Source organism: Poecile atricapillus, chromosome 1 (genome assembly GCF_030490865.1).
Source record: "Poecile atricapillus isolate bPoeAtr1 chromosome 1, bPoeAtr1.hap1, whole genome shotgun sequence".
Classification (NCBI taxonomy): domain Eukaryota; kingdom Metazoa; phylum Chordata; class Aves; order Passeriformes; family Paridae; genus Poecile; species Poecile atricapillus.
Genome location: NC_081249.1, coordinates 179,382,143 through 179,408,851, shown reverse-complemented (window position 1 = coordinate 179,408,851; position 26,709 = coordinate 179,382,143). Strand labels below are relative to the sequence as shown.

Genomic DNA, 26,709 nt, shown 5'->3' with positions numbered 1-26,709 from the left:
ATCTCAGGAGACTTTGCAGCTGATTGTGCTCTTTGCATTCAAAGGAAGGAAACCAGCTGGATGCCCTTCCCTCCCACGAGCACGAACAGGAGGGCAGAGGTGAGACCAGACAGCAACTGCTCAGCACAAGGATGCAGGAAAATGTGGCCATTTCCATGAAAAACAGAATTAAAAAGGGAAATTCAGAGCACTGCCTGGAAACCCAGCTGCTTCCCCCGTTTCCAGGTGCACAAACCTGGCTGGAACATTTTGCAAGTATCCTGCTGAATCATCCAGACAGGTGGATTTGGTTGGTTCTGCCAAGAGGAGCTGGAAGCCTTTTCCTGGCTGAGGTGTATCTTCAGGGGGAAATCCTAGAAACAAACTTGGCACACACAGATTTTGGCTTGGGCTCACTAAAGCCACATTGCAAACAAAAAAAGGGGTTGGTGAGGAAGGATGTTTTCAATAGTGTCCATCTGTCAGTGCAGGAGAGAGGGGACAAATTAAAAACTGCATTGGAAAGAGATGGGAAGTTTGGCTTAGGAGAGATCCTCTGCCTTGCTGACCTCTAAACTGTAGAATCATGGAATTACCCTGAGGATCATCCAGTTCAACTCCTGACCCTGCAGAGACACCCCAACAACCCCATCCTGTGCCTGAGAGCTCTCCTGGAGCTCTGGCAGCCTTGGGAACATGGCCATTCCCATGCTCTGGGGAAATAACAAAGAGAAATGTAATAAAGAGAAATAAGAATATGACAGTCAGATGGTGCAAAGGCAGCCACCAAAGTAAAACCAGGCCTGGGCTAATGATTCTTTATCTCCATGGGTTTTTTTAATTCTTAGGTAGTTCCTTTGGTTTACGGAGCATCTTCCAGAAGGAAGAACCTCCACACTGATTGATTAAACAAGTCAATTAACTGCTGGAATTCTGTCTCCTCCACAGTGAAATACCTCTGTGCAGCTCTGGTGTGCAATCGTGTTTACAGAAGCAGCAAAGATAATTCCTTTGGCTGCAAAACCCATGTAAATGTAGGCGGTCATAGCACAGTTCGGGGTGAGAAATGGGAGCTGCAGGAATAGCAGGATTTCCTAAGCAACAAAGATCTGCTTCACTTAAAATATTTCAGGAAGAAAAAAACCCAAAACCAACCCAACCAAACCAGAAAGATGTCAGGAAGGTTTTAGCTTCAGGGATGGGGGAAAAAGGTGATTCCGTTTTATCCCGTTTTGGTATTTCCAAGGAATGGAGGCCTCCTAACCCTAGAATAAGGGTACAGAAATGAAACCAGTGATGAGGAATCCCTGCCAGGCAGTGTAATCACCAGGGACACATCCCCTTGCAATGCTCTTCAGACACATTTGACATCTAGATTCCCATGCAATTCAACAGAAACAGTGAAAGAGCAAAACCCAGAAGTGATAATAAAAACTGCGGGGAGGAAACGAACACGTCCCAGAACCTCGGATAACCACTGCAAGAACAGATCCGTCACCTGGGGGCTCAGGCAGCACCTTCTCCAAGGAAAACTCATGTGGATGGCAGCGTTTTCCTCGGCAGCAAGTCCCAGCGAGCCTGTGGTGGCACCTGAGCAAGAGCAGAGCCTTGGCAGCGTCCCTTTGGCACCTCTTACATAAGCGTTGCACAACGCGCCCGGTTTCTGTTTGCGAAGGGCCGGGGATATGAAAAGCAACTGGAAATGCTGCCTGGGTAAGTGGGACACTCGAATCAAGGTAAATTATGAAACTGCTCCTGCCAGTGGAATGCAGGATGGATTTAAATCCAGGTTTTCTCTGAATTCCGGGGCCTTTTCTGCGCTGTGTCTCGCGGTGTTGAACGCCAGCTGTGCTCTCCCTCTGTGGAGTATTTTGTCTTTTTGTCTTTCCTCCATTTAGCATCGTTTTTCCTCAAGAATCCTTCCAGGGCATGAACGTTCTGCTGTAAAATCAGCTCTTTGTGATTCGGGCAGCAAGAAGGTAAAGATGCTTCCTAAGAAGAGCTGTTTGCAACTGGGAAAATAAAGGAAGGATGAATCGGTGGAGAGAAGGGATGGATGAAAATGAACAAATGCTGAGTCACTCTCTGGACAAAAGATCAAGCCTTTGACTTGGGATCATAGGAAATAATGCAGGAAAAGGCCTTGGGAGTTCATGCAGACAATCCCCTCAGCACGGCACAGGAGCAAATCTCTCCGCTCCTCTTTCACGGGATACCACATGCCATGATGGCAAGAGAAAAGGAGAAAATGCCATTAAATGGGGCAGTACAAGCTTGACCTTAGCAGCAATTCTCAAAGGGAATGAGGAAAACAGAACTGAGCTCATCCCAGTTTAATCAGACTTTCAAATTAACAAATTTCCTTTTCCATCCTCTTTTTTTATTTTTTTTTTTTATTTCCCCTGTCCATTTCCCAGCTGCTTTTCTTTTAATCTCCTCTTTCAACCTATCTGAACCCCTCAGAAAGTGTCCACTGTAAGAAATCCCTCCTCACAACACCTGTCTCTTCTCTGATACACCGAAGCAGCAACAGGCACGTGCAATCTCAGGGATTAGTTATAAAAATCCTAATGCAGCTTCTGCAAAGCTGAGTGAGCTCCTCGTGGTTGTGGTGCCCGGCAGGGGTGGGCAGGATTCAGCTGTCTGCCATGTGAGAGAGCCAGCACTTCAGAGAGCCAAAATTACATGTTTCCTTCTGATGCTGTAAACACAGGGAAGAGGCCAACGGGAGGCAGTCACAGAGTGTTGGAGGAGGCACTCAGGAATTAAGTATCAGCATATCAATGGGAGCACAACAACACATGGCTTTGGTACATATCAGATGCCTGGAAACTGAAAATTGGTTCGTTTTTGAGTGTTCTTCCCACTGTCAGGAATGAAGAGCAAATCCTGCTGGCTCCTGTGAATGCAACAAAGCTGGATGGCCACTGGCTTTCCCTGAGTGCAGAAATATCAGCGCTCTCCCAAAATCTCCTCTTGCAGATACAATCTGGGGCTCAGTTCCCTTCCCATCCTGCCAGATTTTGTCCCTCTGGTGACCACCACATTTCCAGTTTAATCAGCTGATCTTTGAGTGCTGTGCCACGTGTCTTCCAAAGAGCAGCACTGGGCTGTGGCTTCAGAGTCAGGTTGATTCCAGCAGCTTGTTGGCATCAGAAGTGTGGGCAAACAGCAGCTGAGGACAAGTGTGTTCACTCCCATGCTGGTCCACATGGAGCAGGTGGGAGTGGGCAAGTTCCCTGTGGAGCAGAAAGCCAAACACAGCATGGGCTGCGTGCCCAACAGGGTGGGCAGGAGGCTGAGGGAGGGGATTATCCCCCTCTGCTCTTGTGGCAGAGCCTACTTGCAGCGCTGCCTCATGGGGTTCCAGCATCAGAAGGATGTGGAGCTGCTGGAGCAAGTCCAGAGGAGCCACAGAAACGCTCTGAGGGCTGCTCTGGAGCCAGCCTGGGAGAGCTGGGAATGCTCACCTGGAGAAGAGAAGGATCCAGGGAGAGCTCAGAGCCCCTTGCAGGGCCTGAAGGGGCTCCAGGAGAGCTGGAGAGGGACTGGGGACAAGGGATGAAGGGACAGGACACAGGGAATGGCTTCATCTGGGTTAGATGGGATATTAGGAATTCCATCTGTGAGGGTGGTGAGGCCCTGGCCCAGATTGCCCAGAGCAGCTGTGGCTGCCCCATCCCTGGAATGTTCCAGGCCAGGTTGGATGGGGCTTGGAGCAGCCTGGGATAGTGGAAGGTGTCCCTGCCCGTGGCAGAGGGTAAAATGAAATGAGCTTTAAGGTCCCTTCCAACGCAGACCATGCTGGGATTCTATGTTATCAACTGTGCTGCACTGAAATCCTCCCCAGAGCTGTCCAAGTCCAGCCCTTACGCTGCATCCTTTGTGCCACATCTGCACCAGCACAGTGAGTGTCTCCTGCTGCCTGTGGATGCTGCCGGCACAGCAGAACTGGGGGAGCAGGGCCTGGCTGACCCCACCCCAGGGCAGATCCCTGCGGTGATTTCTCAGCCCAAATGTTCCCTCGCACTCACCGCACGTCCTGTTTGTGCCGTGTCCCGCAGCCACGGCCCCTCGTGGGGCCCACAGGGATGCTCGGTGCCCCAGATGAGCCGGGTGCCCTGCCCTGGGGCGGATGCCTCCAGGCTGTGGGTGCCTACAAGTGCATCCAGTGCCCCCAGGTTAGGACACCCCAGGTGTGGGTGCCCCAATGGTCGCAGTGCTCTGGCAGGGATAACCTGGATGTTGGAGCCCCCCACCAATCCCCCCGCGGGTGGCTGTGCAGCACCAGGAGCGGCAGCCCCGCCCGCGGGCCCCCTTGGCTGCGCGCACCCCGAGCAGCGGTGCCCGGGGCCGGCCCCGCGGGTGCCGTGGGCGGGTGCCCCGGCGGGCCGGGCCGTGCCGGGCCGTGCCGCGGTGCCGCGCCGAGCGGCGGGCGGGGATGCTGCTGCTGCCGCCGCCGCCGCCGCCGGCTCCCCCGCCCGCCCCGCGCCGCCGCCGCAGCCCCGCCAGACGCAGCGCGGCTCGGAGCGCGCACGGAGCCTCCCGCAGCCGCCGCCATGGCCCGGAACCGCCGGGACAGGAGCAGCTGGGGTAGGGCGGCAGCGGCAGAACCGGGGGGAGCGGGGGGAGCGCGGACAATGCCGGGCCTGAGGCGGCCGCGGGCCGCGCCGGGGCGGGGCTGCGGCGGGAGGACGCGGCCGGGGGGCTCGGCTGGCCCGAGCGGGGCGGAGGGTTTGCCCGGTGCCGAGGCGACACACGGGTGTCTGGGATCCCCCCGCCCTGTTCCTGAGGGGTCTGGGGTCCGCCCGTTCTCCGCCGGCGTGAGGGGGATCGGGGGTGCGGGATGGGGCGCCCCTCGTTCCGGGGCCTCCTGAGGCGAGGTGTCCCCGGCTCGGGCCGGTCACCGCCCTCGGCCTGGCTGCAGCGGGACCCCCTGACTCACCTGGGGCCAGACAGCCCCGGCAGCTCCCTGGGGAGCCTTTGGGCTACCCCGGCTCTCCTCCGGCTTGCCCTGACACCCCTTGCCCTGACCCTGCTGTCCCCTCAGCCCCTGATGGCGGATGCCACCTCAGCCACCACCCCACCTCGGAGCAGGGATCCCGCTCACCCCACCTTCCGCAGGCAGAGCCGCCACAAGGCCACCCCTGGCTTGTCATCCCTCCAGAGGGTTTCCCCCGTTTCTGAAAGCTGTAAGATTTAGTTGTCGAGTCACCCTTCCAGACAGGGCCCATTTTCAACCCGTCCCCTCACAGCCCCCTGATCCCGGGGGAGCTGGGGCAGCGGCTGCCGGCTGGGGGAAGTTCTGTGGTCTCTTCCTGCAAGGTTTCGGTTCCCTCCAGAGGCGCCTGGATCCTCCAGCAGCTGCTGCTTCCCACTGGAGCCCACGCTGGTCCCACAGGTGGGCTGCACCCAGCAAGGAGCTCCTCCACCTTCAGCCAGCCCGTGATGTATCGCTTCACCCACTCCCAGAGACACGCTGTTCCGTAGGAAATCTGATTTTATCCAGCCATTTCCCGTTATTTGAGGAGAGCAGTTTGCCGTTTCCTCCAGAGTCGTAATTCCATGTGAGCTCACTCACGGGTGCCGGCGGTATCCCGGCTCCTCAGGCAGAGCGGGTGAGCTGAGCTGTGATGTTTAGATACACAAATTACATTCTAATTTGTGTAGATGAGCGTAGGATTTCCCATGGCAATGATTAACAGTTTGGAGGCATGCTGGAGGAAGCGTTGGGATAACGGAGTGTCTGAGCCGGTGATGGGCTTTTTGGGATATTGGGGGAGAAAATGGGCAGAGCTCATTTGATCGGTGCCGTGTTTAGCTGTGACTTAATAAAGGTCCTCAGATCCTTGGGTAAACCGGAGGGAAAACTTGCCAGGGAATGTGGTGCCATTCTCAGCTTTGTCTCGCAGAGCGTGTGACAGACGTGTCAGCCCTGACTCCGTGCGTGTTGGGAATTGCACACACGTCCACACGCTGGTGCCTTCCCTGCACATCCTGAGAGCAGGAGGAGGGAATGCAAATGATGCCGGATGGAAGCGGAGAGAGCATCACCCTGGGAAGTACAGCCTGGGTCCAGCAAGGGAATTAGGCACATCCCTCACTCAGCCTGTGCTGCTGAGCCCTGCTCCTGGGAAATGTGATGTGTCACTGATGGGATGGATGAACTCTTCCTGAGCTTCTCTGCAAGGATCTGGAAGCACCCACGGATCCAAGTGGATCTCTGTGGGATCAGTCGCCTTCTGCTGCCACCCATCCACAGCTCAAAATCATTCCCTGTATCCCACAGACATTCACCTACCCCTAGAGGATTTCCTGGCTCTCTGCCAGACTGGTTGACATTAAGAGTAAGAAATTAAGAGAGTGAAATGCTTCAATTTTTTAATAGGAAAGAAAAAGAAAGGGCTGCCTCTAATAAATTTATTTATTTTATTTATACAACAAAACCTCATTGCCTTGAAAGCTGTGTTTACATCCAGTGACTGCAGCATTGTGTGGTGACATCAGTCCATGGGGTGACTATTCCACTGCTACATTTTTCAGCTGGCAAAGGAGGAGGCTCAGGCTTTTCCTGAATCTAAGGCAGAAAGGAGAAAGTCCTTGCTTTGTTCTAAAAATGGGCTTATGGGTCATTAAAAATATTAACGCTATTTTGAAACGGATCAAACTTTGCCCTAGTTACTCAGGCCTGGAAACAGGCAGCTGCTGAGTGTAACCCTCCTTTGTTTCATAAAAAATAATTTGCTTTTTTAAAGCTCACAGAGCAAATTAGGGTGAGTATGTGGGATTGCCCCTGGTCATAGCTAGGTCGTTGTCACATCCCTGGAGCTCATGTAGGGGTGTGTGATGCATCCAGAGTAGGATTTAGCCTTGGGCTAAAGGTCAGCAGAAGGTTATGCCTCATTTAAGGCTCATCCTGAATGTGCCAAGCTGTGCCTAGACCTCACAACTGCTGCCAGTTGAATGGTTGAGGCAGCTGCAGATGAAAAAAAAAATCACAAATAATTTCTTGCTGTGAGTAGTGGACCCTGCTTTTCCCAAAGTAAGGATTGTTAGTCCAAGTTCTGCAGGTTTGTAATAGATTACACTGATTTTTGTCTGAAATTCTTTGTGCTTGGCAGTTGCAGATGTTGAGCAGCCTGGAGCCTCTGATCCAGTGAGATCCCTGCTCCCAGTCACTCCTTTAAACAGCACAGACTGGAACAGATCGTGTGAAATCTCATGTTTCCCATCCTGGCCAATTTTGTGTTGAAATTGGAATGACCCACCTATCAAGAATTCAGTTTTAAAACCATAAAAGGGATTACAGAGGTTATAGATACTTCTTGGTGAGGGTTTTCCAGCTGGATTGGGGATTTAGGAGAGCTCCTAAAGGGAGCCAGGAAAAGCCAAGGAACTATTTTGAGGAGAAGAGACTCTTCTCCAGGACAGGCCAGGGATCATCACTGCCACATCTTAGAATGCACACAATGGGTTAAACTGAGAAGAAAACTGTGATTTTGGTAGGTTGTTTTTCACTTTAAGCATGTTAACATCCTCTCTGTTTGCTGTTTGATTTCTGCCCTTTTATGATGGATTTTCAGTTTCCACTTCCTGGCATTTCTTTGTGACTCTGAATACTGGGAACCTGACAAGTGAAAGCTGAGATGTTTCAGACAGAGGGGCCTTTACACAAAAAGGCAGAAATATTCACAACCAAATGACTGGCTTGTGAAAGAGAAAAGAAAATAAAGTGCTGGGACTTGAAAGAAGAGACAAGTCAACATTGCAAGCTGAATGTGATTATAGAATCATGGAATGGGCAAGGACATTTTCCAGTAGATCAGGTTGCTCCGAGTCCCATCCAACCTGGCCTGGAACACTTCCAGAGATCCAGGGGCAGCCACAGCTTCTCTGGGCACCCTGTGCCAGGGCCTGCCCACCCTCAGAGGGAAGAATTTTTTCCTAATATCCCATCTAACCCTGCCCTCTGGCAGTGGGAAGCCATTTCCCCTTGTCCCTCCAGGTCCTCATCCGAAGTCTCTCTCCCATGGTTGTTGTGCAGCGTTGTACAGGGAATTGGAATAGCTGGGATTCACCAGATGGGTGGGAGTAAGAGCAGCCTGACTTTTTCTTTTTGGGGAAAGACCAGGATGGCCTGAGCCTGCCTCAGAGTGGTGCCATGGTGCCCTTGTCCTGCCTTGTGTCATGTCCCTGCCATGAGTGGCTCTGGCCTTGGCTGCCTCCCTGATTAATGGAAGTGGTGTTGGTTGTGTCTGGCTGCATTTTCCCTGCTAAACCCATGGGTGACAAACAGCACACTTAAATATTTGTTTAGGGCTTGGGTGATGTTCAGAGGCAGCAGGCTTTATATCAACTCCCCTGGATCACTGACTGGAACCTTCTCCAGCGGGGGAAGGAGGCTGGGGCAGGTATTGGCTGCTCTGTGAGGAACAAGGCATCCCACGGATCACTTCTGAAAGTCACTTCACTCTGGAGAGCCCCCAGCTCCTCTGCTCCTGCCAGAAACTCTCCCATTTGCCATCAGTCCAGGAGAAGTGAAGTGTTACAGCAGGAAAATAAGTGAACACAGATCTCCCAAATGGGCTGGAGGCTCTGGAGAAGGGGCTGAGTTCTGCCAAGCCCATAAAGCATATTTAAAGGACTTCATACACATAAGCATTTTATGTAGAGTGTAATTACCTTTCATGTTATATCCTAAAATTTCATGGCATGTTTACCAAACTTTATTTTCAGGCAATTTCAGCAAGAGGGTAGAAATAATTTAACATCAGAAAAAACTAAATCCAGTATTGATGGTGGAGATGAAGGGAGGCTGTTGCTGACAAACAGAGCAGATGAAGGACCATGCAGAAAATGTGTGCTGGGAGGGAAGTTTGGGTTCTGGAGATGTATCCCAGGAAGTGTCCAAGGCCAGGCTGGATGGGGCTTGGAGCAGCCTGGAATAGTGGAAGGTGTCCCTGCCCTTGACAGGGTGTGGAATGAATGAGATGTTCTTTAGGTTCCCATCCAGCCCAGACTGTTCTGGGATTCTGTGTTACCCTGGAGCCTTGCTAGAAAGGAAGCAGGCCCAGGGATTGCACCTGACAAACAGATAATGGCTTTTTGCTCTTCCAGCAGTGTTTTGACAATAGGAGGTGTCCACCTTGCCTCTGACTTAGCCATGCCTGCTACCTGAGCTGGCATGGTCACAGCCACATAACTTTCTAACCTGATCTCAAACTTCCTGAAAAAATTCTACAAAAAAAACTCTGATTTGCTTTGTTCCCAAGCTGTGTCTGCAAAGCTCAGCCTGGGAATTCGTCAGCAGTAGGAACTGCTCTTACTTCAGAGCCAACTAAGCACTGGAGCTTCATGTAGTAGGTGTTGTAATTAAAAATTTCACATTGTACTTTGGCATTTGAGATGTTGTAACAGGCAGGTTTGGGGGCCAGTTATCATCCAAACTCTTGCTCCTGTCAGCAGTGGTTCACGTGGGAAGGTCCCAAACCACTCCTGCTATCAGCAGGATCATTCATCCTCTTGTTCCCTCTGCCAAGGGGAGAAGAGGCTGAGCTGGCCACGCTGGAGCTGAAGCTGTGCTGCTGCCAGCTGGGTGACTCAGGAAGAAGGTGCACTCCACATCTCCACTGCTCCAAGAAAAGCAAAGGGTGAGGATGAAGCCTGGCAGCAGCAGACACCCTGCTCAGCTCCCTGCTCCAACCATCCCAGGGTGCAGAGCAGGGTCCCTGCCAGGAGAGTGTGGGAGTGCAGATTGGATTGGCAGAGCTGTTAACACAGCTGTGCAGCTGAGCTGGAGGAGTTTGCCCTGAATTTGGAGAGGACAGCTTGGGATCCCAAAGGGAGACTGCCAAGTGTTGCCTTTCACAGAATCACAAAGTCATTTAGGTTGGAAAAGACCTCTGAGATCATCAAGTCCAAAATACCACCTTGTTAACCAGACCATGGCACTGAGTGCCACATCCAGTCTTTCCTTAAGCATTCCAGAGGTGGTGACTCCACCACATCCCTGAACAGCCCATTTCTATTTATCTGCCATTCTTGATTGTTGAATGACAGGGCTCCTTTTTTCACAACAGTTTTCTTCACCTGTTCCTGATGCCCTGCAGCTCCAGGGATCGTCCTTGATCCCTCATTTCCACAGATTCATGGCAGCTATGATTACATCCAGTGTGAGGAGGTGCAGATGATTTCCTAGTTGGGCACTGTAAGCTCTGGCTCTGCCTTGCCCTCCCTTGCTGCATTTCCCAGATCAGCAGCCCCACGTGTAAGGGGACAGCACAGCAAAGAGACCCTGCCAAAGCTACACGAGTCACTTACCAGGTCCCAGTGGTTCTGCTTAGTGGATGGGCAGCATTTGGTGTTTCCCCTGCTTGGATCTGAGGTCCTCTGTGGAGATGTCAAAAATCCCAGTAGAGGGAAGGAAGGTCTGTGAGATCAGCTGTGCCCTGGTGCAGGAGGGGCAAGTACATAGTACCAGGATAAGGGGGAATGGCTTCCCACTGCCAGAGGGCAGGATTAGATGGGATATTTGGAAAAAAATTCTTCCCTATGAGGGTGGTAAGGCCCTGACACAGATTGCCCAAAGAAACTGTGGCTGTCCATGGGTTCCTGGAAGTGTTCCAGGCCAGGTTGTAGGGGTTGGAGCACCCTGGGATAGTGGAAGGTGTTATTTGTGTAAGGGTTGAAACTAGATGGGCATTAAGATCCCTTCCAACCCAAACCAGTCTGGGATTCTGTGACACAGCAAGGGGTGGTGACTCTGTGTGTGTGGTTAAACCTGGCTTGGGAGGATTTCTGACCTGCTGGCCTTCAGAGGGTGTGGTGCAGGCAGGACTGCAGAGCAGGGGTGGCTGTAAGACAGGGCTTTGCCCAGCCAGGCTTCCCTGCTCCACCCTCTGGAAGGCCCAGGAGCATCTCTGTCTAGACACCTTCTGGCAGCCCATGCTGGTGGAATTTGCCAGCTCTCAGCTGGCCAGGCTCAGCTCTTGGGGTGCATCCTTTGTGCAGAACCAGGCTGGGTTATTGCTGGCCAACACCCTGCTCTGGCTCTCCAGTGCACATGACTGCTTTATTCCCCATTTTTCCCTGGCTGGCTGCATCAGGTGCTGAGCTCTGTGTCAGCCTGTCGTGGGGAGGAGGAGGAGAGGATTCCTGGTGCATGCTCGAAGCTGCCAGCCCCTCCCAGCCCTGCTGATCATCTCTGGCTGGCATGTGGCAGAGAGAGTTGAGCACAGCCACAGAGAGCAGAGCTTGTGTGCCAGCAGCAGCCAGGCTGAACGTGCCCAGTGCAGGGGAGATGCTTGGGGAGGGAGGGCTGTGTTCCCCAGAGCTGTTGTGGAGGGCAGATAAGCTTTCCTGCAAGCTGCAGCTCTCTGGAGAGCATCCAGAGGGATGGAGGCTGATTGCAAGCTCTGTTCAGGGCTTGGCTCGTGGTGCTGTCGGTGGCAGTGCGATATGTTTGGGATGGAAACTCCAGAAAGGACCCACACAGATACAACTGCTGTTCAAACTGATCCCCTGAGAGCTGCTGATAAGCAGCCTGACACAACAGATACAGGATACTCTCTTCCAAGGCAGCAACAGCAAATTCAAGCTTCCTATCAAACCTCAATTTTCTTTCCTTGGTAGTTTGTTTTCCTTGCAGTAACTTGGTTTGAATGCCATCAGAAAGGCAGCACTGCCTGACATTGGTGTTTTTGTGTGTGTGACATCCGAGCTGGGATTGTTTTGCCTGGAGAAGTGAAAGCTCCAGGGAGACCTCACTGTGGCCTTCCAGTACTTGGAAGTGGATTATAAAAAAGGAAAGTGACTTTGTACATGGGCAGATAGTGATATGATGAGGGGAAATGGATTTAAATTAAAAAAGGAGAGATGAGATTAGATAGGAGGAAAAAATCCTTCCCTGTGAGGATGGTAAGGCCCTGGGAAAGGTTGCCCAGAGAAGCTGTGGCTGCTCCTGGATCCCTGGAAGTGTCCAAGACCAGGCTGGATGGGGCTTGGAGCAGCCTGGGATAGTGGAAGATGTCCCTGCTATGGCAGGGGGGTGAAACAAGATGATTTTTAAGGTCTCTTCTAACCCAAACTGTTCTGGAATTGTGATTTCAGCAGGGGAATTGGAGCCCAGGCTGCAGCCCCTGCTTTCCACAGGCAATGCTTGGATGGCTGAGACTCCTGGGATCCAAGAGAGCCTGGGAGCAGGGCTGGCAAATTGGCTTCCTCAGGCTCTGGTCAGGCAGTGTTTGCACAGATGATGGGACATGGCTGTGTTTCATTCTCTGGAATGAAATGTATTTATTGTGCAGGCTCACTTGAGGACAAGGCTGATTCCTTAGTGGAACTCTGAGGAGCAGTCAGCATTTCTGTGACCTGTTCTTCCATGGCTAAGGGAAAACAGGCTGCAGCAAGCACTCACCAAACATTGCATAATTAGTGGCACATAATTAACTCCTAGAGAAGAATAAATTAAGTAAATTACATTAGATGTGTCTGTCAGTCTACACACAGGCACGATGTGAAATTTGCTGTGCCAATTTAATTAATTTAGTCAAAAGCAAGTCTTAGACCAGTTAAAGAATTCTTTGCTTTTTTTATGCTGTCTGACAGCCCAGTAAAACGCAAATCCTGCTCTCCTTCCCCTTCCCACTTGGAATCACCATATGGAAAAGAGACGTGGCTTCCACCCCGCTCCAGAGTCATGGGAATGAGCTGTTATGAAATGGGGAAAAGGAGCTGGATCCTGACAATTTCTGAATGAGCAGCTGGAGAATTGACGTAATTGCAGGGCGCCGGGAGAGAGCAGAGAGAAAGGAGGAGTCAGAACTCAGAAAAGGAGTGAAAACAAGAGTGTGCTTAGGAAAGCTGAGCTCTCCTTCCTTTCCTTTTTGGCTGGATGAGTTTTTACCACTGCCAGGTACAGCTTCCTTCAAGGCAAATAACTCATTTATGGCCAGAAAGACCAGTTAAAATCAATGATTTCCAGTAGTGTGCAGCCATTTTATAAAATAATCCCTGGCTCTGCAGTGTGGCAGATAATCTAATAAACAGAACCTGGAAGTTTCATCACATGGAAATATGAATATAAATATGAAAAAGACAGTTGTCTGCAGATGGCCTATGTGAAAGAAGCAGAGATAGGGATGAAATTAGTTCAGAGACCTTCTTAATATAATCCCTCTTTCCTGCTGTCTCCAAGGAACTGAGAAATCAACATATCCTGCTCATGATGCTTTGTGTTGTTCAAACAGCCTGGTTTTCCTGGTGTTCAGGTGATGGAAACAAAGATATCCCCTAGGACACCCTGGCCACTTCTGTGTCTGGAGACATTCTCCCAAAATCTGTAATATCTGCTTGAAAAAATGACTCTCCTTCAGATTCTGATGATTTGAAGGGATAAAAAAATTCCTTCTCTGCACTGGTTGTTGGTTCAGCTGCTGGAAAGAGCAGAGGGAGAAGATGTGGAAGATCCCATCCAGGCACCAGGAGAGGAGATCTGGCACCAGGTGTCCCTGTGTGGGGTGGGGGTGGCAGGGGACTCTCCTCAGCCCCCTGTGCTGGGGTTTGGATCCTTGGCCAGGACTGGGAGATCCATTCAGTTCTCTGAGCCAGGAGCATTCAAGGATTTGTTCCCATCTTGGTACCCACTGCTAGTGCAGGATGAGTAAAAGCATAAATCATAAATGGAATCCTAGAATATTTTGGGTTGGAAGGGACCTTAAAGTTCTTCCAGTTCCACCCCTGCCATGGCAGGGACACCTTCCCCTGTCCCAGGCTGCTCCAAGCCTTGTCCAGCCTGGTCTTGGACACTGCCAGGGATCCAGGAGCAGCCACAGCTGCTCTGGGCACCCTGTGCCAGAGGCTCCCCACCCTCACAGCCAGGAATTCCCCATTCCCATTATCCCATCCATCCCTGCCCTCTGGCACTGGGAGCCATTCCCTGTGTCCTGTCCCTCCATCCCTTGTCCCCAGTCCCTCTCCAGCTCTCCTGGAGCCCCTTCAGGCCCTGCAAGGGGCTCTGAGCTCTCCCTGGAGCCTTCTCTTCTCCAGGGGAACATTCCCACCTCTCCCAGGCTGGCTCCAGAGCAGAGGAGCTCCAGCCAAAGTGCTGGTCCCACTTCCCTCTGTGCCTGGAGGTGGGATCTGTCTGCTCTGGGAAGGTGGCACAGCTGTTGCACCCTGATGGCTGAGTTAGAGTCACAAATATTTCAGTTTAATTTGATTTACAAATCTTTTCCTGCCCCCGCCATGAGTCACATCCTATCCAAGGATCTCTCCACTGTCCTTTCTGTGTAGCTGGAAGAAGAAAATAAAAATAGGACTTGGGTTAGCTGAGCAGGGCTTTGGGAAACACCACAAGAGGGGAGGTATTTCCTATCCTTTCTATGGCAGCTTGGCAGTGCCTAAAAAGAGCACACGAGCCTGTGGCCCTTTGGCACCTGGCTGTCCTTACCTGCTGGCAATTCCTCAGTGCTGGAAAAGGTGTTTGGTGTGTGCCTGCTCTCAGACACCTTCATTTGGCAATGTGTGCCTGGATCCTGACTCCATGGATTTGAAATGGGAAGGATTTTGTTGTTTTTTTTTTCCTGGAGGCCCCTAAGCAGTGACACGGGGCAGGGGCTCAAAAGGATTTTAGTGCTGCAGTCTGGTGGAGAATCTCACTTTTCACAGCATTTGGGACTTTTGTTTAGCTAAAAAACCTCCAAGCAATGGAAAGAAAAGATCTTTGTCTTTCAGCTGTGAGCAAAGAAAGCTCATAGTATATGTCCAAGAGCCACCAGAAATCCCCTGGCAACCAGGCTTAATGATCCTGGTACTTCCTTGTGGGATCTTAGGAAATCACAAAAGTGCTGCTGTTATTTAAAATATAGAGTTACTGCTGGAGGCTTCTTTATAGAGAGGCCTGGAATGGGCAAATCCTATTCCTCTTGATATTTATAACTTCTCTTTTAGCATGTGCACACACAGTCCTTGTGCTTTGAAACAGCTCAAAATTGGGTCCCCAAGGTCAGGGGCTGAAACAGAGACTGAGAAGGTTTAGCTTGAGGCAAAATTTGGGAAAGTTACAGCCCGAGCCATCAATCTGGGAAGTTTTTGTTGGAATGTGGGGAACTTTCCATCTCATGCTCCTTTCCCTGCTGGCAAGGAGGTTTCACGTGGCTGTGGGTGAGCTGACTGGCACATTAATCACCTTCGGCATCTCTTCCCTGTGCTGGAAAGTTTGGAAAGACCAGGAAAGGAAAATTACTGGAGCCATCCTGCTCTTTGCAAATCCCAGGGCTGCAGGTCTTAAAATGCATCTGGGTCCTGTGAGAGCCTCCTGTGTGATCCCTCCACAGCCTGGGCAGCTGCTCCACAGGGAACTTTGCCATTTCCAATTGGGAAAGTGGGCAATGCTTGTGCTTTGTGTGTGCTTTCCTCTTGGGAGCAGAGAAGTGGCTTTTATCAGGATGAGCTTGTGTCTGCATGGCCTGATTCCTGCTGGGAATGTCCTGGGGGATGCTGATGATGAGGCTGATGGCAGGAACAGCAGATTGCACTTGGAGCATCAGCTCAGGCTGCAGATGGAGCAGGGATGTGTTGCTACAGGAACAGCAGTGGCACAGGATACACAAAGACAGAGTCCTTTGATAGAGACGTGAGATCCTTGGACACCTCAGCTGGAGAGCTGCTTCCATTTTTGAGCCAGCCTTGAGGAAAGGACCTGGTGGGGAGTGTCCAGAGGAGAGCAGATCCCTAGACAATGTGGTAGAAGGGATGATGAGAAGGCTTGGGCTTTGCTTTTCCAGCTGAGAAAGGGCTAAGGGAGGTTTTATGGCAGGCACTGTTTGTGTAGGAAGTCATGGGATCTGTTTTCCACGTAAAATCTAATGGATGTGTTTTGCCAAGGGAAATTCCATCAGGGAATGCTCTGCCTGTGTGGAGCACGGGGTCAGATGACCCCAAAGAAGCACAGAGTCTCCACTGGGATGTCTGAGGCCAGGTGCAGCAGATCTGCTGTGGATGATGCCATTTTGGGATGGATATTTGAGTTCTGGGATCTCTTAGCACCCTGCCCAGCCCTGCTCTCCCTGACTCCTCAGTGTGCAGAGGAAGGCACCAAACCCCTCTGGTTTTCCCTGTTCTCACAGGTAGCTTTGCAGACAAGACTTACGAGTGGAGCTCCGAGGAGGAGGAATCCGTGAGGAAGGCAGGGCCAGTGCAGGTGCTCATTGTCAAAGATGACCACTCCTTTGAGCTGGACGAGGCCGCCCTGAACCGCATCCTCCTCTCCGAGGCTGTCAGAGATAAGGAGGTCGTGGCTGTGTCCGTGGCTGGAGCTTTTAGGAAAGGAAAATCATTCCTGATGGACTTCATGCTGCGGTACATGTACAATAAGGTAAGGCTGCAGCTCAGGGGCCCTTCCCAGGGTGTTGTTCCCATGTGCTGCTCAGGAGTGAGCTGGGCAGGACTTGGTGCTTTAGGAATGCTCAAGCCTTTCATGAGTGTGGGCTTCACAAAATAGAGCAGATCCTTCCCCAGGCAGAAGTTTCTCGTGGACTCTTGACTTTGGAGCAGGAATGTTCACATAATGTTCACATCTGCTGCCCTGAATCACAGAATCATTAGGCTGGAAAATCCCTCTAAGATCATTGAATCCAGCTGCAAACCCAGCATCACCTTATTCACCACTAAACCATGTCCTCAGGTGTCATATCCGTGTCTTTTGAACACTAACATGGATGGGGACTCCACCACTGTCCTGGGGAGCCTGTTCCAATGTGTGACCACCCTTCCAGTGAAAAAAACATTCCTAATATCCAACCCAAACTTTCCCTGGTGTAACTTCAGATTGTTTCCTCTTTTCCTGCTGCTTGTTCCCTGGGACTTGAGCCTGATTCCCACCTGGCTGCCCCCTCCTGTCAGGGACTTGTGCAGAGCCAGAAGGCCCCCCTGAGCCTCCTTTTCTCCAGGCTGAGCCCCTTCCCAGCTCCTTCAGCCTCTCCTGGTGCTCCAGATCCTCCCCCAGCTCCGTTCCCTTCTCTGGACACACTCCAGCCCCATCATGTCTTTGTTGTGAGGAACCCAAAACTCACCCCAGGATTTGAGGTGCCTTGACAGTGAAAGGAAATAAAAACCTCCTTTATGGGGTTCTTAACCTTTTACCCTTTTTAACACCTCTGTTAACCTCTTACCTTTTTAACAGCAGCTCCCTGTGTTCCTCCCTGCAGGAAGCAGTGGACTGGGTTGGGGATTACAATGAGCCTCTGACTGGTTTCTCCTGGAGGGGCGGCTCCGAGCGGGAGACGACCGGGATTCAGATATGGAGCGAGGTTTTCCTGGTGGACAAGCCCGATGGCACCAAGGTGTGTGTGTGTGTGTGTGTGTCTGTGTGTGTGTCTGTGTGTCTGTGTGTGTGTGTGTGTGTATGTGTGTGTGTGTGTGTGTGTCTCTGCTGTCAGCTCATTTTCCTCTTCCAGCTTTTGAGACTCTCCTGCCTTGTCTTAGGTGGCTGGGCAAGTTAAGGGAAGGTTTTCAATACCATGTCTCTATTATTTTTAACAAAGTGAGGTGATGTGATGTCCAAGTATCCCTGATATGTTCCCTAAGTGTCCCTCAACTCTGGGCATCCCATCTGTACTATTCCCAGAAATCTTGAATCTCATGTCCTTGCAAACTACTCCCCTTTCCTAGAGCAGAATTTGCAAAGTGACTTCATTCAGAGTTGTCACAGTGGATTTGGAGCATCCTGCAAATTCAGCTGGAATAGTTGTATTTATCTGCACTTCAATGCAGAGCATGGCACCCAAGTGACACTGAGTCATTCAGGGTGTGATTCCTGACGTTGGCTGAGTGTGTTTGGGTTTGGGAGGTGCAATTTATGTTTGGTTTCTGGTGCAGACTCAGGCAGAGCCTCCTCTGCACTGACAGCAGATGTCTGAGGAGCAGAGCACTTCCCTCCCAGAGCATTAATTTTGCTGGAGTCACTCTGCTGGCTGGGGATGAGCTTTTCCTTTGTTCCCCACCACTCTGGGGGCTGAGGCAGAAGCAGTGAGAGCCCAGCACAGTAACTCAGCTGACATTTCCCCCGTGGCACACAAGGGTGGCTTTCCCTGGGGGTGCTGACAGGAGCTTTGTGCCCCGCAGGTTGCGGTGCTGCTGATGGACACGCAGGGCACCTTTGACAGCCAGTCCACCCTAAGGGACTCAGCCACCGTGTTTGCCCTCAGCACCATGATCAGCTCCATCCAGGTAAGAAACCTCTGGGCTGGAGGAGTTCAGTCCCCAGCAGCTACAGAGCCTGTCAGGGCTTCCCTTCCTACCACTTGTACCAGCACCACCTGGGACCTTGCCCGTGTCCCCAAGGGGATGTCATAGGCTTTAGCCACACCAACCATGTGTTAGCCCCAAGGACAGGCTGTTCTGAGTGATCTGAAGTTGTTTTTTTATTTAAATGCAGGTTTATAACTTGTCCCAGAATGTGCAAGAGGATGATCTGCAGCACTTGCAGGTAAGAGGGGTAATTAGGGGTAACCTAACTGTGGCTATTTACAAGGGCTTGGGGTGACAGGACCATGGGGAATGGCTTCCACTCCTGGAGGAGTTGGATGGAATATTGGGAAGGAATTTCTGCTTGTAAGGCCCTGGCATGGGTTTCCCAGAGAGGCTGCATCTGCCTCATCCCTGGAAGTGTCCAAGGCCAGCTTGGAATGAGGGCTGAAGCAACCTTGGATAGTGGAAGGTGTCCCTGCCCATGGAACTGGATGAGATTTCAGGTCCCTCCCAACCCAAACCATCCTGGGATTTTATTCTGTGATTGTGAATTATCAGCCTGGATGTTGCCATCTGGTAGTGGCTCAGTACAGGTGACCCTCTAAGGGTGATTCCAGCCCTGGCAGTTGGACACAAGCAGCTAATGGGATTTCTGGGGCACAGGTGTCCTGCCCATTTCCTGGAATTACCTCCTGCTTTCTCTTCTGTTCAGCTGATTGATTGATTAATTAGGTAGGGTTTTCCAAGAGCTTAAGGAAAGGAAAGAAAAGCAAAAGTCCAGCTGAAAAAGTCAGCATTTGAAGACTTCTGAATTATCTCAGTCCATAAATATTATTAACAATAACAGTTCTTTAACACTGAATTTATTCAGCGTAGCTCTGATGTTTCAGTTTGGATTTTAAGCCATGACTGTTTAACAAGTTGACCCATTTTTAGGCATCTGTGAAACACATTATTGTGCCTTCAGTTAGAAATTAGAGTGCAGAGAGACTGGAGAGTCTTCAAATCTTGCTGCTAGGCTGATTTTAGAGTCTTTGCACAGCAGGGGTTTGCAGGGAAAGTACTTATTTCTGAATTGATTTCCTCTCCTTCCTGGAGTGTTTAGAGGGAGTAGGGCTCCAGCAGCCCCCTGGAGCATGAGAAGTTTCTGGTTGGTATGAAACCAGCAGCAAGCAGCTGATCTGAGCCGTTTTCCACAGATTTGGCAGCCAGAAGCTCCAGGCTGGGATCTCTCACATGAGAGCTCAGCAAGGGTGATGGTTCCATAACAGCTCCCTGTGCCTCTGGGATGGGAGCTGGGAGCTCAGAGCCACTCTGTGTCCAGCTCTGCACGTGGTGCTGGTAGTCCCCGCTCATAAATATCCCTTACTGCTTCAGGGAATCACAGAATTCCCTCCATTCACCCAGAGGGATCATGAAATCCAGCTCCTGGCCCTGCACAGACACCCCAACAACCCCACCCTGGGCATCCCTGGCAGCGCTGCCCAAACACTCCTGGAGCCTCAGGGCCGTTCCCATTCCCTGGGGAGCCTGGGCAGTGCCAGCACCTCTGGGGAAAGAACCATTCCTGATATCCAACCTGAGCCAGGGAACAGAGTCAGTGCTGGTGCCCCACAGTGCCCGCAGTGACAAACTCACTGTCCTGTTCTCTCCTTCCAGCTGTTCACCGAGTACGGCCGGCTGGCCATGGAGGAGACATTCCAGAAGCCTTTCCAGGTGAGTCCAAGGCTCCTGGCTCGTTTGTCCCGGAGCCCGTTGGCTTCACCACGAGGTGTCACTGCAGTTTGCAGCGTGGGAGGAGATGGGACTGCCTGGGACCGGCTCAGCTGCTCCGAGGAAGGGCTTTGTGCTTCCAAATACATCCAGCATCCCTCTTCCTTTCCTTTCCCAACCCTTGCCATCCCAAGAGCTCTGCCCTGTCCTGCCAGGCATGGAAAGCAGCAGGTTTTGCAGCAGGTTTGCAGTCAGGAGCTCTGCCCAATCTTTGCTCTGAGAGGTTTGAACTCACCTGCCCTGGGAATCCCTGCTCCTGGCAAAATGAAAGGATAAGGATTAGCAGAGCTGTGGGAAAACTCGGTGTGAGTGGGGTGTTAACTTCAAATAAGGGACATCTGTTCGTCCTTCTGCTCCTCAACCTGTGAAAAGCTGGTTAAAAAAAAAAGAGGGATAGCATTGGGCATTCAGAGTAGGTGAGGTTGGTTCCTGTTTTTAAAGGCACAGGAGTGTTTTGATTAGGTTGGATGAAGGTTTGTGAACTTCCTAAAATAAAAACCAGCAAGAGTACAAAGCATCCTGTGAAAATCCAAAGAGTAATTGGGAATGAGTTGCAGGTATTTTACGTTTTCTTTCCCACATAAAAAGAGAATTGTTCTCCTGGAAGGACTAAGGGGTTTATAAGGTGTCTGTGGTCATGAAGTAGAAATAAAATTAAAACTTTAAAAAATACAACAAATGGAAAAATTGAGATTTTTAAGGTGTATTGGACTCTGCTGTGTGCTGGTGACTGATAAATGGTAAAACTACAAATATATATATAGTAAAAAAATATGACAGGCTAGAGCTTGAAGAAAGAACATTGTAAGATGGTACAGCAAAAAGCCAGACATTAAATAAATATTCCTGCTCCTTATTTAAAAACTGTGGGGATAATGTAGCCAAATATTCCAGTGAAACTGAGATACTTCCTACTCCCATCAGTGAAAAGGAGGCTGTGAGGGGAAACTTAAACATGCTTAAATCATTAGGGCTGGATAATAGGCTCTGATTTTCCCAAACACTGTAATTGCTGTCAAGTCACAGTTTGTGGATGGTGATTCTTGTCAAACAATCCCATTATCTGTTTTTGAAAGACCAGGAGTTGGGTTGATAAAGGTAACTTTCACCATGATCCATCCCCTTCTGTCAGCCTTATCTCTCCAGGATGCTGATTAAAGGCAAATGAACTCAGCATTGTCTGGTTTAATCCATTGTTAATGGATTAAAAACTCATTAACTGATAGATGCCAGAGCACGCTGAACTAATTGTAACAGGGAATCATCATCCTTCAGAAGTGTTTCCTTGGGATCCCCCCAGGCTCTCTCTGATTCAATGTCATCTTCATTAATGATCAGGGGAAAATTATCAAACGATGCTGGAAACCCTTGTGGGTGTGACAAATGTGGCAGAAGGGTCAGTGGTGCTGTGGCCAGGTGAGAAATGATCTCCTGTCTGCATCCAGCGTGGGCTGGTGCCTGCAGAACATGTTTTTAAATCTGAGAGTGTTGATTAGAAAGCAGCAAAAGTGAGGGTGAGGAGGCCCTGGCAGAGTTTTCCCAGAGAAGCTGTGGGTTCCATCCCTGGAAGTGTCCAAGTCCAGGCTGGATAGGGCTTGGAGCAGCCTGGGACAGTGGAAGGTGTCCCTGACCATGGCAGGGGTGGAACTGGATGAACTTGAAGGTCCTTTCCAAACCAAACCATCCTGGGATTCTCTAAGTGTGAATAAACTGCAGGGGAAGGGAAGGGAAGGGAAGGGAAGGGAAGGGAAGGGAAGGGAAGGGAAGGGAAGGGAAGGGAAGGGAAGGGAAGGGAAGGGAAGGGAAGGGAAGGGAAGGGAAGGGAAGGGAAGGGAAGGGAAGGGAAGGCTTTCCCCTTTGTCTCCCTCCTCATTTCCCTTTGTCTCCCTCCTCTCCTTACTCCAAGGAGCCCTCACCAGAGGCTGGCCCTGAATGTGGGGCCTTCACAAAGGCAATGGTAAACACAGCCTGTCTGGAACAACGATTTTACTTGAGGAAAAAAAGAATAATTCCCAATTCAAGGCATGCATAATGTGTTTGTGGAAAATGTCCTAAACATGGACATATCTCTTAAGCATCTCGTGGTGTTTGAGAACAGCATGTCCTGAACCAGCTCACTGGGTGCAGTCACTCTGGCTTCTCCTGCAATTCAAAAAGGCCAACTCACTGTTCTCTCCTTTTTTTTTAACGTTTTCTGATGTTTTATGGAAGAGAAATAGCAGGAATATTTCCCCTCCCTCCATTAGATTTTTTTTGTTCTAAGCATAGATGAATTTTAGGGAAATTCCAATGAAATGGGTTCCACTTGCTGACTTGCTTATCTGTGTGCATGAGAGGAACCCTGGCACCTCTGCCAGACCCTCCTGGGCTTTGGCATTCAGGACTTCCCTCTCTAAACCCTTTATTTCCTACATGGGATGTTGGTCCCTTGTACAGATGAGGCAGTGGAGACCTGATTTTTTTCTGAAAACTTTTTTTTTTTTTTTAAATATTCAAAGTTGACCGTTCTGGTATTTATTTATTTATTGCTCAGGAACTTTGAATGCCTCAATAAAGATTACAAAAGCCAATGATTTCTTATTCACCCTCATTCCTCTGCATCTGCTTCTCATGAAAAGTCTGTCTGGAAGGCTGCCCAGTGAAAAAGGCTGAAAAAATGAGCCTGTAGAATTCCCATAGGATGGAACTAAATGTGGCTGGAATTAGGGAGCTTTTCTGCCTTTTGTCCTGGTTAACAACAATCCCTTTTCTTGGGCAGTTTAGCTGATTGATGTTGTTCTCCCAGCCAGGGACTCAAACTGGTGCAATATTTTGGGGGGTTCTCCCCCTGTTTCTTGTGGGACAGTGGAGTGGTGTCAGTCCCTGCACACAGGGGCCTCTTATTTCCACCAGGAAAGGTGGGAGATGCTGCTGGAGCTGGGAAAAGGCTCAGGGCCAGGTTTTGGTGTGGTTTGAAATGAGGGTGAGGGTGCTCAGCCCCTGCTGTGGGCTCAGAGCAGCAGCTCACTGACCCCACTGTTGTGTGTTTTCCAGTCCCTTATATTCCTTGTTCGTGACTGGAGCTTCCCTTATGAATTTTCCTATGGATCTGATGGTGGTGCAAGATTTTTGGAGAAGAGGCTGAAGGTATGTTTTGCCTGCTCTTGGTTCTGGAGCAACCTTGGATGGTGGAAATGTCCTTGCCCATGGTAGGGGGTGGAACTGGATGAGCCTTAAGGTCCTTTCCCACCAAATCCACTCTGTGATTCCATGATTTTCCTGTTCAGATGGGTGGCATCAGCACTGGATGTCAGGTGTGAGCTGCAGTGCTGGCTGTGGTCACAGTCAGTGCCTTAAAATCACAGAGGAGGAATTTGGGGAGGGTGAATTTCCTTGCCATGTTCAGGCTTCTGGAACTCTCTGGGAGAGTGGGCAGCAGTGGGAGTCAGCAAATGCCCAAGAGACTGGGAATGATGCTTTAATAATTAGGTAATTAGGGAGTTGTGCAGTAAAAATGATGGGCAAGGGCTGCTTGGGATCAGTCAGGAAATGCATGGGTGATCTGGTAGTGGAGAGACCTAATTAAATGTGAGACAAGGAAGGCCCTAGTGGGAAATTCCAAATGTTTTTGTATTCTGGTCATCATGGAAATGTGCATTTTCCAAATGATAATAACATGCTCCAGGGCATGTGGTCAGAGATACTCCAGTTCCTTCTCTTTGTCCTCATGCCTGTGGAATCTCCTGTGTTCCTTTCATCCACAGTGTGGAGTATCCTGTGCTCCTGCCAGCTTTATCCCATATTCCTGTCAGAAGGAAACTCTGATCCCAAACTGTGGGAAGTAGATGGGCAGCACTGAGCTCTTCTCTCTGGTGACCACTGACAGAACCTGAGGGAAGGACTGGAGCTGTACCAGGGGAGGTTCAGGTTGGATTTCAGGGAAAGGTTCTGCCCCCAGAGGGTGCTGGCACTCCCCAGGGAATGGTGACATTCCCAAGGCTGCCAGAGCTCCAGGACATTTGGACACTTCTCCCAGGGATGCCCAGGCTGGGATTGTTGTGGTGTCTGTGCAGGGCCTGGAGCTGCCCTGGATGATCCCTGTGGGCATTTCCAGCTCAGGATATTCTGTGATTCATTGTCTCCACAGGTGTCAGGCAATCAGCACGAAGAGCTGCAGAATGTCAGGAAGCACATCCATTCCTGCTTCACCAAAATCTCCTGCTTCCTCTTACCTCACCCCGGCCTCAAAGTCGCCACCAACCCCAATTTCGATGGAAAACTGAAAGGTACAAAGGCAAAGCTCTGGTTTCTACTCTGATTCCTTAGAAGCCCTGGCAGACTGTCCTGCTTGTTCCTGAAACCCCCATAAGTATTTTCCATGAAAAAACTTCTGGGACAGGAGTTGGATCCTCCTCCCAGCGACGTTCACACCCCCATCTGCTGCTTCCCAGTGCAGCAGACAGATGTGGAGGGGGAGAAGGTGTGGGAGGCTGACGAGGCCTGAGAGCTGCTGGCAGTGCCCAGGACACTGATAGGAAAACTGGGAAGGGCAGGGATGAGACTGGATGTTTATGGACGTGGTGTGAAGTTAAATTCCTGTGCCTCACCTGCACAGGCAGAGCCTGGTTGCTGCAAGGCTGGTTCCACAAGCTCTCAGAACGTTATTTCACTTTGAAAAGCTTTCCAGGGAATATTTAATCTGCCTGATTTATCTGATCCGTGGTTTCCCTACAGGGCAGGCTTGGTTCAGCAGGTTAAAAAGGAGAAGAGAGCTGTGGTGAGATTCTCCACCCCAAATGGAGCCACGTGCTGGGGATATTTTTAGGTGTTTGTTGTGACCTCCTCACCAGCGTGGCTGGTTCCAGGCTGCTGCAATCTTAGCAATAAAGTGGACCATTAGCTACTTAAAATAAATTAGCAAGTGAAGATGTGAATTTTTCCCTGGTTTTGTCTGGCTCAGACTCAGTCCTGGCAAACTCCACTCTAAGCAGGAGGGACAGGGAGGGAGATGTGCTGGTGGAAACTGAGCTGATCCCTGGAGCTCCCCCTTAATCCCAGGTGCTGAGGAATATGGAACAAGTGCTGTGTGCAGACAGGAGCTGTCAGCAGCTTCTTGACACAATTTTCACAATTATCTTGTTGCCTCAGAGCTGTACTCAGCTTTTTGTGCTCTGATGGAAGAAATGTGAGGGATCTTCCCTGCTCTCTGTTACCTTCCAAATTCCTGGCTGCTGCATTGGTTTTCTCCTGCCTTCAGTGCCATACAGATTAATTTAATGGAAGCACCAGAAATCCCACCCTGTGCATCCCTGAGAGTTTTGTCCAAATCCTCCTGGAGCTCTGGGCAGCTTTGGGGCCGTGCCCATTCCCTGTGGAGCCTGTTCCTTCCACCCTCTGGGGGAAGAACCTTCCATGGCAGGGGATTGGAACATGATGGTCTTTAATGTCCCTTCCAACCCAAACTATTCTGGGACTCTGTGATGCCTCTTTTTTATTTTTTTTTTTTTCCAGAAATAGACGATGAATTCATCAAGAACTTAAAGATTTTGATTCCTTGGCTTCTTAGTCCCGAGAACCTGGATGTTAAGGAGATCAATGGAAACCATATCACCTGTCGAGGCCTTGTGGAGTATTTTAAGGTGTTTATTTAAGAGAAAGTGGATTTATTCCTCTGTGGAATTTTGCTGTAGCTAAAGGGGAAAGCAGCAGCAGCAGCAGCAGGCAGGGCAGCACTGACAGTCCTGACTCGCTGCAGCAGAGGTCAAACACCTCATGGTCGTGTATTTGACCACACAGCGAGCCCAAAAAGTGGGAGGAGCTGTTTTTCTTCCCTGAAAAAATGAGGGTTGGAGGGGGATAAGCTGAGGGCTCTGTTCCAATTGCCTTTGGAAAAAGCTTATTTTTGTTGTCATGGCTACTGGGACATTTCCTTGCGAGACATTGGTGAGTAATTCTCCCCACCTACTCTCCAGGGCTACCTTGGCTCCTTCTCCTCCAGGGAAAGGCCAGAGGTAGGTGCAGATCCTTTGGGAGGGATACTGGGAGTGAGTGGAGGAGGGAGAGCTTCCAGTGACTGACCCAGGCCACCCAAGGAGTGGCATTTTCTGACCAAAGCCATCTTGTGCTGGAGCATCCTTCTCTTCCCTGCTTCTGAGCCCTGTCTGGAGCTGGGTGGGGGTGGTTGGTGTTGCTCCTGTGTGCTGCATTCCACACAATTCCCTTTTCCCTGCTCTTTTCCAGGCATACATAAAGATCTACCAAGGGGAGGAGTTGCCACACCCCAAATCGATGCTGCAGGTATGTGTGAGTGAGAGCTGTGGGAATTCCTGCACTGGAATTGCCATTAATTCCCAGGAATTGTGCAGCACAGTGGGTCTGCTGGGACTTTATTCCAAATGCCTCAGTGTAAGCACCCAAGGGGAAGAGCTGGGCATCACGAGCCTGCCATGGCTGAGGAATCACACCTGGGATGGAGTGTGGGGAATTGCTGGCTGCACACAGCTCAGCTGGAATGATTCCCTGCAGGTGAATGACATCCTTGGGGCCACACAGGGAGGTGACACATGGGAGAAGTGGCTGCTGGAGCCAGCCTTGCTGGGTGTTGCAGCTGGAGCTGTTTACTTGTGGCTGAGCCTTTTATCTCTTTCCTTGCTGGTTCCCACAGCTGAAGCCAAAGTTTTCATAGCTCTGGCTTGGAGGGAAGGAATCCTCTCTTCATGCAGGCTCTTG

The 26,709-nt window shown here is 50.5% G+C and overlaps 1 protein-coding gene and 1 long non-coding RNA gene across 4 annotated transcripts in view; one reads left to right on the top strand and one right to left on the bottom strand.

Moving 5' to 3' along the window:
- Nucleotides 1–2,384: 2,384 nt before the first annotated feature.
- On the bottom strand, nt 2,385–6,404 carry LOC131577233 (uncharacterized). 2 transcript variants are annotated; one of them, XR_009277174.1, is made up of 3 exons: nt 5,095–6,404; nt 3,323–4,135; nt 2,385–3,218 (listed from the first exon to the last, which is right to left on the bottom strand). It is a non-coding gene; the product is annotated as an uncharacterized LOC131577233 (long non-coding RNA). The 2 variants fall into 2 exon arrangements; XR_009277173.1 differs by having other exon boundaries at nt 2,385–3,449; nt 4,014–4,135.
- Nucleotides 3,996–26,709, top strand: part of ATL1 (atlastin GTPase 1) — a 29,948-nt gene continuing 7,234 nt past the window's right edge. The window contains exons 1-10 of one of the 2 annotated variants that reach the window (XM_058834767.1): nt 3,996–4,572; nt 16,107–16,354; nt 17,187–17,321; nt 18,103–18,207; nt 18,416–18,466; nt 19,888–19,944; nt 23,035–23,127; nt 24,128–24,266; nt 25,492–25,619; nt 26,221–26,277. In XM_058834767.1, coding sequence (XP_058690750.1) covers nt 3,996–4,572; nt 16,107–16,354; nt 17,187–17,321; nt 18,103–18,207; nt 18,416–18,466; nt 19,888–19,944; nt 23,035–23,127; nt 24,128–24,266; nt 25,492–25,619; nt 26,221–26,277 — 1,590 coding nt within the window. The remainder of the gene's footprint in view (nt 4,573–16,106; nt 16,355–17,186; nt 17,322–18,102; nt 18,208–18,415; nt 18,467–19,887; nt 19,945–23,034; nt 23,128–24,127; nt 24,267–25,491; nt 25,620–26,220; nt 26,278–26,709) is intronic. The other variant, XM_058834777.1, reaches the window with a different exon arrangement.